This window comes from Fukomys damarensis, unplaced genomic scaffold (genome assembly GCF_012274545.1).
Source record: "Fukomys damarensis isolate Sample0158 unplaced genomic scaffold, DMR_v1.0_HiC HiC_scaffold_10, whole genome shotgun sequence".
Taxonomy (NCBI): domain Eukaryota; kingdom Metazoa; phylum Chordata; class Mammalia; order Rodentia; family Bathyergidae; genus Fukomys; species Fukomys damarensis.
In genome coordinates, this window is record NW_022900922.1 from 15,907,696 (window position 1) to 15,920,811 (window position 13,116).

The 13,116-nt window shown below is 51.4% G+C and overlaps 1 protein-coding gene across 2 annotated transcripts in view; it reads right to left on the bottom strand.

Moving 5' to 3' along the window:
- Nucleotides 1-13,116, bottom strand: part of Galnt2 (polypeptide N-acetylgalactosaminyltransferase 2) — a 127,536-nt gene that overhangs the window by 1,803 nt on the left and 112,617 nt on the right. For both annotated transcript variants that reach the window (XM_010621919.2, XM_033761861.1), the window contains exons 12-15: nt 10,534-10,626; nt 10,212-10,295; nt 8,385-8,511; nt 2,416-2,535 (exon numbers count right to left, since the gene is read on the bottom strand). In XM_010621919.2, coding sequence (XP_010620221.1) covers nt 2,416-2,535; nt 8,385-8,511; nt 10,212-10,295; nt 10,534-10,626 — 424 coding nt within the window. The remainder of the gene's footprint in view (nt 1-2,415; nt 2,536-8,384; nt 8,512-10,211; nt 10,296-10,533; nt 10,627-13,116) is intronic.

The following is a 13,116-nucleotide window of genomic DNA, read 5'->3' on the forward strand; positions in this document are numbered from 1 at the left end:
ACACACACACACACACACACACCACTCCCCAAAGCTCTTCCTTTATTAGCAGAGATTATGGTTCTAATTAATTTTTTTGTTTGTTTGTTTTTGAGACAGGGTCTCACTATGTAGTTGAGACTGACCTGGAACTCACTATGTAGCCCAGGCTGGTCTCAAACTTACAGCGATCCTCCTGCCTCAGCGTCCCGAGTGCTGGGATTACAGGTGTGAGTCATCACGCCCTGCTCTAATTAATTTTTCACACTGTCTGCACCAAAGCTCCTTCGTGTAAGTGTTCAGGCAAATCCTGGCACTGTGGAATTTAATTTTCCCATTCTCACCTCCTCTCCCCTCTGACTCTGCAAACACACACAGTATGAAGGTACAGACGTGCCTGGAAACTGAATAGTCCCACGGTGCCCACATTCCACAAGAAGTGCCGAGCCACTGCTTGTTGGACGCAAAGGATCAAGGGCTCGTGCAGCAGGGGGAGGCCCCCACAAGCATGAGACCTCTGCTTGTTTACACTCACCTGCTCACCTGCCACCTTTCCTTACTCCTTTCAGCCCGAGTGCTGTCTGCCCCTTCCTATTGCTGCCCCTTCTTTACGTTTGGGACAATGAAACTGCCAAGCCCTCTGAAGAGGTCAAGAAAGAATTTGGGAGGAATGGAAAATGTTTCTGACCTCCGTCCTCAGGTAGAGTAGAAACTAAGTGAAGTTTCTTTAAGGAAATCCAGCTCTGTCCCGGTAGGGGGCTCCATCAGCCCTGATGTGTGTTGGATGCAGTGATTCGGACATTCCTAATTCTGAGGCTTGGGGTATAATTCAAGAGATCCCGTGACTCACGCACTATACTGGAAAGCCAATTATGCACTGTTTCCACCTTACAACATCTTCAAGGGGTTAGTTAGGCTCCCAGGAACTCAGATTACAGCAGCAATTCCTCTCAACTATCCAAGTGATACCAAAAGTGTCACTTTATATCAAAGGACATTTCTGCCTATCACTGTAAGGGAAATGCTGCTCGGGCTCAAGGTACACGGGGATGGTGGCTGTCTTTAGTCTAACAGCCACTCCGCTGGGACATCATTCAAGAGAAGAAACTGCATCAATGCAGACAACTATTTAGATAATGAGTAGAAGCCAGACACTGGCTCCCCACTGCCAAGACAGGCTGGGCTTGTGTAGAAGGACAGGGCACCAGAGATGGACAGAGGAATTCAGAGATCATGGATGGAAAGGGCCCTTTGCAGGTGCTTCCTGGACTACTGGGATCTAAACAGAGACCAATCCCAGCCTCAGTTCTCCCGGCTGATAAGCTGCTGGCTTTTCAGACCTCAGCTTCCCCTTCTGTGGAATAAGTGTTGAACTGGAAGCCTGCTAGGTTTTTAGTTGCATTAGGCTCTGTGCCTCAGTTTCCGTCCTCCTCAGCTAGGAGAAGGGACCACAGCAAGATGGGCCAGCACTCTACACAGAGCATGCTAGACGGTCATTTGGTGCTTTTATTTCTGTTTCTGCCACTGCTGCCCAGGGCTCCAGGAAGGGGGAGCCTTCAAGTTCTCATGGTAGGTATATCAGACAAAACCATCTTGCGGGGTGCATGGCACTCTTTGAACCAACAGAAAAGGCAGCATAGATGCTCTTGGACTACAGCAAGGCTGTGTCCCCAAAACTCCACAGCAAGCCGGAAGTCGTGTGATATGAAAACATATTTAAACACCCAACCTACTGGATGTCCCAGTTCAGCATGCAGGGCATTGCAGGGCTCATGGCTCACCCTCATGCTCAAGGGCTGACTGGGAGCTGGGGCTGTCCCTGCCGAGGCTCTCAATGGAATATCACGCCATGTATCTCTAGCCTGGAAAAGACCCAAATTCACCTATGATCTCTAGTGCACGAGGACTACTTTCACCCGCTCTTAAGCAGAACCGTCATCATATACTCTCTTTACACACGTGTGTGTTAGACTGCGTACATGCATCAAGTCACATCCACTGGAGCCTTATTAAAAATTTGTGTAAATTTGAACAGGAAAAATATTTGATGGATAAGCACAAACACCTAACTTCTCTTTAAAATGCTGTGTGGGGAGGAGGGGGTGAAGGGAGGGTAGGGACAAGGGGGAAAAAAATGAGAACCAAGACCTGTCATGTAAAGTTACAAGATCCCAAGGATGAATGTAACTGTACTGTATTCCTAAAATGTACCAATAAACTCAATTTATAAAAAGAGAATAAGGGAAGTTTGAGGAAAAATTAAATATTTAGTTTCTCAAAAGAAAATAAAATAAAATGCTGTGTGGCATGAGGAAGCGAGTATAATTATGATGTCAGAGCTCTGGCTCGGGTTGGACGGGCAGCTGGTCATGATGCGAGTGAGACGCAGGAACACACGGACACACCCGCAGTGACCCACTGGGCAGGCGCACCCACCTGTCTGCTGTCGTTCTCCCGGCAGCCCTGCAGCTTGACGAGGGCCCCAGGCGCCCGGTCCACCACTGTAAGGCACAAGTCCATGTGCTTCACTGACTTCTCCTTCGTCAAGGCCCACTCCTGGAACACAGAGCCCCAGTTAGAACACGCCACCTGGGTGAAACAGGTGGAATTGGGAAGGGTCCCAAAGGGAAATAGGTCATGATGGGAATGAGATCCTGAGGCCTAAACTAAGAACCAGCAATTACTTTCAGCCTGAGACACACCTACAAACGGGACACTGCCTTCCATCTACAACCAAACACTAAATTGGCCAACAAGAGCACAAGAGTGGCTTGCAAAATTTAGTAACTAAGATTAACAGCATGAGGTATGTATGTATGTATGTATGTGTGTATGCATGTATTTAAGATCGGGTCTCACTATGTAGCCCAGGCTGGCCTTGAACTCATGGTGATCCTCCTGCCTCAACCTCCTGAGTGCTGGGATTCCAAGTGGCATCGCGTTTTAGCCCCGAATGCGAGTTCAGAGTGCCAGATTGCGAGCCTTGGCAACCACGGCAGCAGCTTTCTTGCCCAGGAAGTGGGCAGTTGGGCTGACTTTCCACCATCGCTGCTTCAGCATCATCCTCCTGGGCAGGTCTGGTTTGGAAACACACTTATAAATGTAGACCTAATTGTAAAGATTATAAATGACTTGCTGCAGACTGAAAATATATAGTGTGAGGCTTCATTGTTGAGTGCTACGCAATTCTGCCGACAGTCACAAGCCCTCATATTGGCAAGGAACGGTGTACACAGCCATACACTGCACAGTAGGTCGTACCTGGGGTTCGCTCCGTGCCAGGCACTGCTTTAAGCATTTTATGTAAATGCCCCATGAGGGGCTCTTACTATTTTCATTTTATGGACAAGAAAAGTGAGCCACAAAGTGTGTAAGCATTCTCACCCATGTGTCTAACAACACACGCACACGTGTTGGTGTGCACGCATGCGCATCAAGGGCTGCGACAAGGCGAAGAGAACCACTCTGAATGCTGAGCAGAACCTTGTGGAAGGGTAGAGGGCAAGGAAAGAGAAGGGGTGATGTGGCCAAAGGCGGAGAGGGTAGAGCCCATGTGGGCGGGTGGGGCTTCCCATGGTCACTCAATGAATGACCTGACTTATCGGAGCAGCAGAGGGGCCTTTTCCAACTCAGAGCCCCAGCTGCCCCGGCCCCTCACCCATCCCACCTCCCATCCCAATGACCCCACTGTGCCCGACACAACACAGGAGCTCTGCATGTGCCAGGATTTCTAGTGGGAAAGTGATGGGACACAAATACACTGTCATTTTGACACAAACACTGTTATACCTCAGGGACAGAGGTAAGCAAAGGAACTACCTCCAAAGCAGCCTTATGGTTCAGAACCTGAATTGTGCTGGAACGGATGATCTGCTACCAGCAAGACCCCAAAGCCCCAAAGCACATGGTGCTTAGACCCCACGGCCACCTCCGGATGCATCTCCCACTGATCCTGCAGGTGGGTGGAAGAGACTGGGGTGGAGGCAGCCACAGGCAACCAGGAATCACTGGCTGCCACCCCCTGGCAAGGAGATAGGGCAAGTCTCCTTGCTACTTGAGTTTCAGTTTTGTCACCTTTTAATTAGTGTTTCTTCAATTTTACTCTGTGAGCAAGTCTATGAAAAACTGGTTCCAGGCCAAATAAATGTGTGAACACTAATCTCCCACCATGCTTCTCCCTTGAGAACTCACAAATGGTCTTAGAGGTGCTAAAAATCCCTAGAGCAGAGTTAGTCGGTGGCATATCCCAAACATACCAATGCAGGCCTTTCCCTGCCCATCTCCAGCCTTGCAGGGCCTTCTCTGGGAGGGGCCCCCTGGGCTCACTGGGGAAGGACATTAGCCTCTGGAATGCTGCAAAGGTATGAACAGGCACTCAGCTTTCGAACAGTGTGATATACATCTGGTTTGACCCTAACCCCTGGAAGCAGAGCTCCCAAAAGCCTTGTGAGAATTCCTTGAGCATACAGTGCAAGGAGCACCTTTTGATACCTGGTCTTTGATTCTAGTTCCTGCCACGGCCCAAACCCCTGGGGATTTTCTGGTGACATGAGAGTGTCTCTGTCCTGGTGGGTTCCTGGACAGGGCTGGTCACAGAGGGATTAGTTGTTTGGAACACTCAGTACAGCCCCACCATCTGGGAAGGGGAGAGGGGTAGCCATGGAGTTAGTGACAATCTCTGAACCACAGGGAGCATGCATGGAGGGGCTAAAGGTAGAGCCCCCCACGGTAGCCCTCTCAGGCCTGCCCTATTTGGCTCTTCCATCTGGCTGTTTGAGTTGTACCCTTTAGCAATGAACAGTTAAGCTAGCCAATCAGCTGTTTCTATGAGCTGTTCTTAAAAATGACTGAACTTGGGAGGGGTCACAGGAACCCCACTTTACAACACAGGGGACAACCTGGATTTGTGACAGGTATCTGAAGAGGGTTACTGAGGTCCCACAAGTCATGTCAGGGGCAAGACTGCCAGAATGCAGTTACTACTTGTCCGATTCATCTGGCCCGAGTCACATGGAAGTGTGCAGGAGGGAGGAGGCCAACGCTTCCTGCACACCCATGGCTCGCAGGACACAGTGATTCAGGAGGATGAGCCTGATGCCCTCACTCTGAGTGCAAACCAAGACACGCAGAGGTGCCTACTTCTAGTCAGCAGAGTCACAGGGATGACAGTACCCACAGGGTTAACTGTCCCTGCTGTGGCGTCAGGGGATGCCAATGTCTGTGGCCAGTAGGAAAGGACCTGCTTTGCTGTGTGTCAGTTATTCTTAGGCAGACTTGACAATGAATTCCAGAGGCAACAACATGGCAAACCACAGAGCCATTACTTGGTGCTGTCCCTCAGTGCACTGAATCTGTAAGACAGCCACACATATGAAAAATGCTTTTCTGAGCTGCCACCTTTAAGAAGCATGGCCATTATCTTCTCACTCCCTTGCGTTGCTGAGGCTGAGCTGGAGACCAGGTACCAGACCCTGTGTTCACATCCACTAGGTATTACTACCCAATAAGGACCACTTTCCACTAGTCCAGAGAGGACCATTTGTAGTGTGTCCAGAAGTGGGACGTTGGGCAGCAGCAAGTGTCACCTTTAGTTTTGGTCACATCCATGCACTCTCACATTGGCCACCAACCACATATAGCTTTTTATAGTTAAATCTGAAAGATTAAATAAAACTGAAAATCTAGCTCACGCCAGTCACATCGGAAGAGGCTCTGTCCACGTGTGCCCAGCTGGTGGCACAGGGGATATTGCAGATCAGAATGTTCCCTCCAGAGCACATGATCCACTGGATAGAGCCCAAGAGACCACGTGCAGTGACATATGTGGGCTATGGGGCCATGGAGCCAGGCATCCCCCCCAGGCCAGTGGGCACAGGGTGCTGAGTCACTGTGCTGCCTCACCCAACCCCTACCATGCGTCCAACCCTTGCACATCACTGCTGTTTGGCATCAGTCAGGTGCCCCAGCATCGGTATTTGTCAAAGCTCTCTAGGAGATTCCTATGTGCAGCCCTGAAGCACTGACTGAGCAGGGCACGAGGCCCTGGATGGAGAGCAGGTCTCAGCACACACCTGCTGAGGCGAGAGGAGAGGCGTCGGGTGAGGGGCAACACCCACAGCAGCAAGAAGGAAACAGAGGCCAGTGTGAAGGGCATGCTCTGGGTGCCACTGGGCTGTCGCAGAGACGGCCCTGAGCTGACCCCCTGGCACTCATGTGATGTCACCTGTCAGCCATCTGGGCTGTGGCCACTACTCATGCTCCAGAGCCCCCAGTTGGAGGAAGTTGCTCTGGTGACCTCCCACGGTCTGTCCACAAAGAGAGAGCAGCAGCAGGCTCCTGTACCTGTGAACAGGGTGACAGTGGTTCCTTGTGAAAGCCAGCGCACCCTCAACACTGAGGGGAGCCATCAGAAATACAGTCCAGGACAGCAGTATGCACTGGCACTGTGTCGGGCGAGCCAGGATGTGTGGACTCCACCTGACAGAGCTGCCCAGAAGGTGCCCAGAAGCCAGAGCCATGCCTGAGAGGAGGCAAGTAGTGGCCACAGGAAATGAAGTGCAAGCAACATCTCTGCTTCCTGTTGACCTGCAGCCTCTGCAGGACTCTGCCTGTGTGAGCAGCTGGGCAAAAGTATGACCCAGAGTGGGCACGAGCCCACGGGACAGCACAGGGCAGACAGGCGGGGACGCTGCCCAGACACTCCCCTCAGGGTAAGGCCTGTCACACTTCAGCACAGCTCCTGACATGAGGCCTGACCGCTGATTGGGAACACAGTGCCAGGCACAGAGGGAAGGCCAAAAGTAACAAGGAAGAGTCTGAACCTGGAAGCACAGGCTGGCATCTCTGCTTTGTAATCAATCACAGCGCAAGGGTGAGTGTCACTCAGCCCATCCAAAATCCACACCCCGTATGTGGGGAGTTCTAAGTTAACACAACACAAAGCAGACCCTGGTTCTTCAAAGGTACTCTCAGCTTCTTGAGAGTCAGATTGCTTTGTTACTCTGTACTCCTTAGTAGCTTTGTAGAAACAACTAACACGCTTGTTCCTGTGCTCAGTGCTTCCCCACACCAAAGGTGAGGTCCAAATGTACTGATGATTCCTGTAGAGTGAAGCGAATAGAGCCAGGCAAACTTATATCACAACAAGAACAACCACACTTGGCTGGAACCTGATATCACTACCCATCATGCAAGACTGTAGTGGCCTTCAGACCCCTAGAAGCAGTCAGTGAAGACCACAGCACCCAGGCACAGTGACACCAGAGGTCACAGCACATTTTTCCTCTGGGACACTCGCAAGGAGGGAGTACAGGTGGAGACTAATGCCACAGGGCCACACATGGGAAACATGAACTGAGCCACAGCCATAGCCTGGAACCTGTTTCAGGGCGTAGCCTTGGGACCAGGGAAGGGAACACAGGTGAGACAGGGCCTGATGATGGCATATGCGTGCTGGAGAAAAGCAGGACCTGGGCCGACACCTACACCAGGGGCTGTGATGGGCCCAGCCAAGCCCTGTAGAGCTGTTCCTGTGTCACTCAGTGTGCCCAGACCACTCTACACAGCCACTGAAAACTGCTCCAAAATGTGCAGAAAGGAGCAGGAACACCTGGGGACCGTGACCTCCCCACACTCACTTGGACAGTCTGGATCGGCCAGTTTCACGCAAAGTAATTTCTACCTAGTGAAGGGCCTGAGATCAACAAATCTGGGATCCATGCACATGTTAACTGCCCTATTCTATAGCTGCAGGCCCTCAGAGTTAAGAAAGTTTCTGGAAGTGGGTTAGAGCACACTGCACTGCCTGGGTCATCTGGGCAAGGGAGCCTGAGTTCGCAGCCACATTCGGCCCCTGAAGACTTCATGTGTCTGCCCGCTCCAACAAGGGCTGAGTGTCAGGGTGTTCATGTGTTTGGGGAGCGGTGTGCATCAATCTGAGGCAATCAATGGGTCTTACCTCATCACTTAAGCTATCACCACCTAATGTGGACAACCGCTAGAGTGGCAACCAAAGTGTCTGGAGCCCAGTACCTCCCATGCAGGGACACAGGTGTGTATTCCACATTCAAGAACAGACATGGCCGCAAATGCAGAATGGGTGCTTTGTGGGGATGAGCACACAGCAGGGAGGTCAAAGCCAGCAAAGAGAAAAGGCTAGAGGCCACCAGATCTTCAGCCCTGCCTGGACTGTGTCTGCCCAATGCATAGAGCCCAGCCTGAGGCTAATGAGCAACCCCACGATCTGTCCAGGTCCACAGAGTCCCAGGTGACCCTGAGGGTACAAAGATGATGTGACCAACAAGGGCCAGGTCCTCTTTGAGGAGGAAGGCAAAAGCCACAGCTGCTACCCTAGGACCTGCCCTATCCCCTCTAGGCCTGTGGTGCACACCCACCCAAATACCTACCTGGTTTCCCCCAGCATTGTGACACTCGTAAATTCCAACGACACCATCAGCAAAGTGTCCCAATGTATCGAGGCAGTTGGTCCCTTGCTGCAAGGCCCCAAAAGCTATGTCTTGATGGTCAGGAACCCTGAAAGGCAATTGGACCAATGGTTAACTGAGGTGCACTAGCCACCTAGAGCTCCTGCTAAGCAACCTCATCACGGCAGTGGGGACAAAAGGAAGATGGGTCACCAGGCCCCATGTCCCGACAAGGCAGGACTCCAGCCTCTGCACTCCTAATGCTGTAAGATGTGAGTAGGAGAGTTCTCTTGTGACCTCTGTGTCAGGGAAGGCTCTCTGAGTAGGAATGGCTGACCGGAGTACTGGCTGGTCATTTAGAACACCAGTCAATGTAGTGTCACCTGGCCCTCCACCTAGTGCAAGTGGACCTGCAGGTGGGCCACACAGAGCCACATGTTCTGGAAGGACAGCGGGTTTGAGCCCCCTCTGCACACACTGGCTGTGTGACCACTCGGGTGAGGATCACTCTAAACCTCAATGCACTCTCCTGTCTGACTCCCACCAAACAGGCTGCCATATAAACACCTCCGGGAAGCCCTTCACCCTACACCTGCCGCATGAAGTGCTTGGCCAATGATGCCAACTGCCATAGTCACAAGAGCTGAGACCTCCCTCAGCTGCCAGTTAGGGCAGGCTCCAAAGAGGATGGTCCAGGGATCCAGGGAGTGGTCTTGAGGGCTCAGGGCCACCTCAAATTGTGGGTGACCTCAGTGAAAAACTGCATTATCATTCTGTCTGGCACCATCACCCACCAAGCCACAGGCAAGTGTGACAGCAAGAACAAGTGGCTCCTGGCAATGTGGGGCTGATACCACTGCCCAAGGCCCCTCCACGGGGAGGCAGATGGTAACAGGGGTCTGCCCTGCTGACCACCACTGTGCCTAACCCCAGGCAAGTTGTCCTTGGAGGGCATCAGACTGCCTGCTCGCGCTTCTACCTCCTTAAAAGCTGAGGAAACAGCTCTGAAGAGCCATGCCAGGGACAGCAGAGACAGTGAGGCCTCATCACTGATTCACACACAAATCCCCATGACATGGCTCTAAGGTAACCCTTAGCAAAAAGAAAATGGTGGCTGTACTCATGTTCCCAGTCTCTGTGCAGGGGTGTGTGGGCTGCTGTAAAATGCTCTGGGACATTTGGATGAATGTGGCACACCGAGGCAAAACTTGTCCCAACAGCCCTTTCATAAGATGAAGTTGAGAGGGCCCCTAATCTCCTGCAGTGTTGTCAGTGCCCCTCAGGACACAGAGCTTCTAACAGCTTTGACAGGAAGCTAGGTAGACAAATGAGGCTCAGAAGAGGCTTCTGCAACATAAGCCCTCAGGGGGAGGCACAGCCCCAGCATTTCATGAGACAAAAGTGGTCTGCAGGAGGACCGAAGGCCACTGGCAGCCTGAGGGAGGAACAATAGCACCCAGCATCTCCCAGCCAGCTCGGCCCTCCACCCCATTGTGTCACAGGTGAGTGGATGCAGCTGTGATGGGATGAGATCAGGGACCACTCACGCACAGACATCACAGGCTCTTCTACCAGAGGGAAACAAGCCAAACCAAGGTGCTGTGTCAGGAGGGCTCTCGGGTCTGTGCAGAGTGAGGGAGTAGCCTCATGGGAGCAAGGGAGGCCATGACCAAGACTTACCCTTAGGAGTCCTGGGACAGAAGTTGGGTAAGGACCCTACTCTCCTAGTAGCCCTGGCTCTGGCTTTGTGCCTGACTACTGTCAAGGACTCTGGGCCCTCCAGGCAAAGCCACAGGTCCTGAGACTCACCTCAACTCTGGGTAGACATTCTCCAGGTACCACTGGAAGGGCCGGCAGCCAAGCCGCTTCCTGAGCTCCAGTCTGCTCTGAATGCTGAGGAGAGGAAACACATCAAGCATGGACACACCTGAGTCAACCATGAATATCTTTCATAGTAGTGGGTTGGCGGTGGGGGGGCAGGAAGCTAGGTCTATGCAGGCCTTGTTGACCGAAACCCTGCCACCACACCCAGTCCTAAGCAGAAGGTCGTTGTCACCTGGGTACACCATCCCCGCCCTCTCCCCACACCCTGCTGTCTAGGCAGCATGAGGAGAAGGCTGAATACACTTACTTCCCATACGGAACATTTCGGGCGGAAGGCACTGCTGCATAATAGAAGTTCTTATATTCATCCATCCAGACCTCTGCTGCCCGGCGGGTGTTGCTAGAAACACAGCAAAACCCTCCTAAGGTTCCATTCTCCCCTTTTGAAGCACCCCTCTATTCGTCCGCTGGAGTGCAGCCAGGGGTGGCAGGTGGCCACCCAGTGGGTCTCGGGCCCACAGAGCTGCTCTGGTGTCTACAAGATCATCTGAGAGCAAAAGGCGAGTTGGAATGACTGCAAGGGGGGCTATGATGGGCCTGGGCCAGACCCCGAGAGGGACACAGCCACTATGGAGTAATGTGCTGTACGCTCAAGAGTGCAGGGCCCGAGGTCAAGGCAAGGAGGCTGCTGTGACCACAGCCCTGTGATTTGTGCCTCAGTGACCGAGTATATCTTCCTTCCCCTGCAGACATGAGCCACGGAAAGTGACTCACCAGGCCGTGACACCAGCAGGGGACACAGCAGTCCTCACTGGGTACCGGAGATTCGCATCCTGTTCTTCCACTACAAATATAGGTGAGAGGCAATGCTACCTTTAAAATAATGCCTTTTCATTACCAGAAAGGTTTCTTAAGTGTGAAGTCCTTTAAATTCCTGAGCTATGATTACAAGAACAGTTTCCAGGCGGGGCTTCTGTCTTTCACATAGAGTAATGCACCTGTCCATCTGCTCTGAATGAAGGGGACAGGGGCTGCTGCAAGGAGCACCATTAAGAGACATGTAAGGCAATACCAGGGCCGCCCACCTTGGATAAGGGTTCTACTTTTGGAAATTCACCTATAAGAAATAACCAGGGATGAAAATGCATATATCAAAATACGCTAACTTCAGCAGTTTATAATGACAAAAAATAACTCGAAACTAGAACCAAATACAGCAGCACGATGAGATGAATGAGAACTCCCTCGAACACTGGAAATCCAGGATGCTTGGGACAAGGTGTGGGCTCAATGTCACTGGGACTTGGTGGTGGTGAAGACTGATCACCATAGGTCACAGTGGATGTGTGGAAGTTGAAGAACAGGAGAGACAGACGGATGAGAGCCTGACCCAGCAACGTAAGAGAACAGGGTACAATCCTGTTTGGTGATGCCACGCGTGGGCTTTGACTTTCTCGCAGAGAACAGTGAGTGCTCAGTGCTGGGAAACACTGCACCTCAAGTGCGATTCCTCTCACAGCTGCCAACTACTCAGTGGGACCTGTGGTCCTGCTACATGATTTGTGTCTTAACTCAGCTCAAACTCTGCCCAGGTGACATGTAACCAGGCCATGACTCCAGCCCGGTCACCCAAACCCCCGCCTGTACATGGGAGGGTCTGATTCAAGGGTGTCCTGGTTGCTTTCAGCCCTAACGGCTTAAAGGATTTATAAACTCCAATCACACAGCATTTAAATCCCGTAAGTCCTGATGTCTGCTTATAGAAAGGGATTTATGGGGAGCCCCAGATGTATCTCAAGGCACGTTATGGTTTAGATTGAGAACGTCCTCTCAAAGCCTCGTGTGCTCAGAGCAGGGCTTCTGGAAGGTGACTAAGCACAGGGGCACTGCACTCGCCTGCGGATTCCTCTGCCGGTGATGGCAGCAGCTCAGTGTACTGTCGGAAGGTGAGGGGCACTGGTTAGAAGTGGCAGCTCACAAGGAGCATGACCTGAAAGGTCTGGTTCCCCTCTATGGCTCTTTCCTGCTCATTTGTGAGCAGTGTTTCCTCCATGCAGGCCCTTCTATCACACTGCCTGCCGATTATGCAAGGACTGAAATTTCTGAAAATGTAAGCCAAATAAACTTTTCCTCCTTTAAGCTGCGGGTGTCAAGCATTCTGTAACTAAAACAGGGTGACTCTAGTGGTTCCTTGCTTCCTTTTATCTGCTCATCCATCCATCTGGATACTCACTGGTACCTACCACACTCCAGGGATCCAGGAGTGAGCATTTACAGAGTGATGTATTCGTGCATCCAATGTCACACATTACAGGAAATTAAGAGAAGCTGGAAGGGACCTTAGCCATATAAAACTGCGCCACTTCATCTGTCAGATTCCCTGCTAAATGGCCTGGGTGGGGACATATAACTAAAAAGCTTGTCTTCTGAACAGAGTGTCCTCCTACCCGCTTACTAGGGGTTAATCCTAGGGGTGTTCTAACACTGAGCTACATCCCCAGTCTTTTCTAGAATTCTGAGACAGGGTCCTACTAAATGACCCAGGCTGGCCTTGAACTGGTAAATCCTCCTGGCTCAGCCTCCCAAGTAGCTGGGATTACAGGCGTGTGCCACCATGCCCAGCCTAAAAGTACTTTTTAAAAAAGTGTATGAAGTAACATCTTGAGAATTTCAACATACTATTTTCCGAAACCCCAATGCTGGCTTGGCAGTACCAGTGGCTTTGATTTAGGGTATCTGATATGTCTACACTAGAGGTTTCTGGGAAGAATTTCATGTTGCTCCAGGAAAAAAGCTACATATCAACATCTGATTTTGTAAAGCTCACTGTATAAGATTGTGTTTTCATATATATGTATGTATGTATGTGTGTGTGTGTGCATATATATAT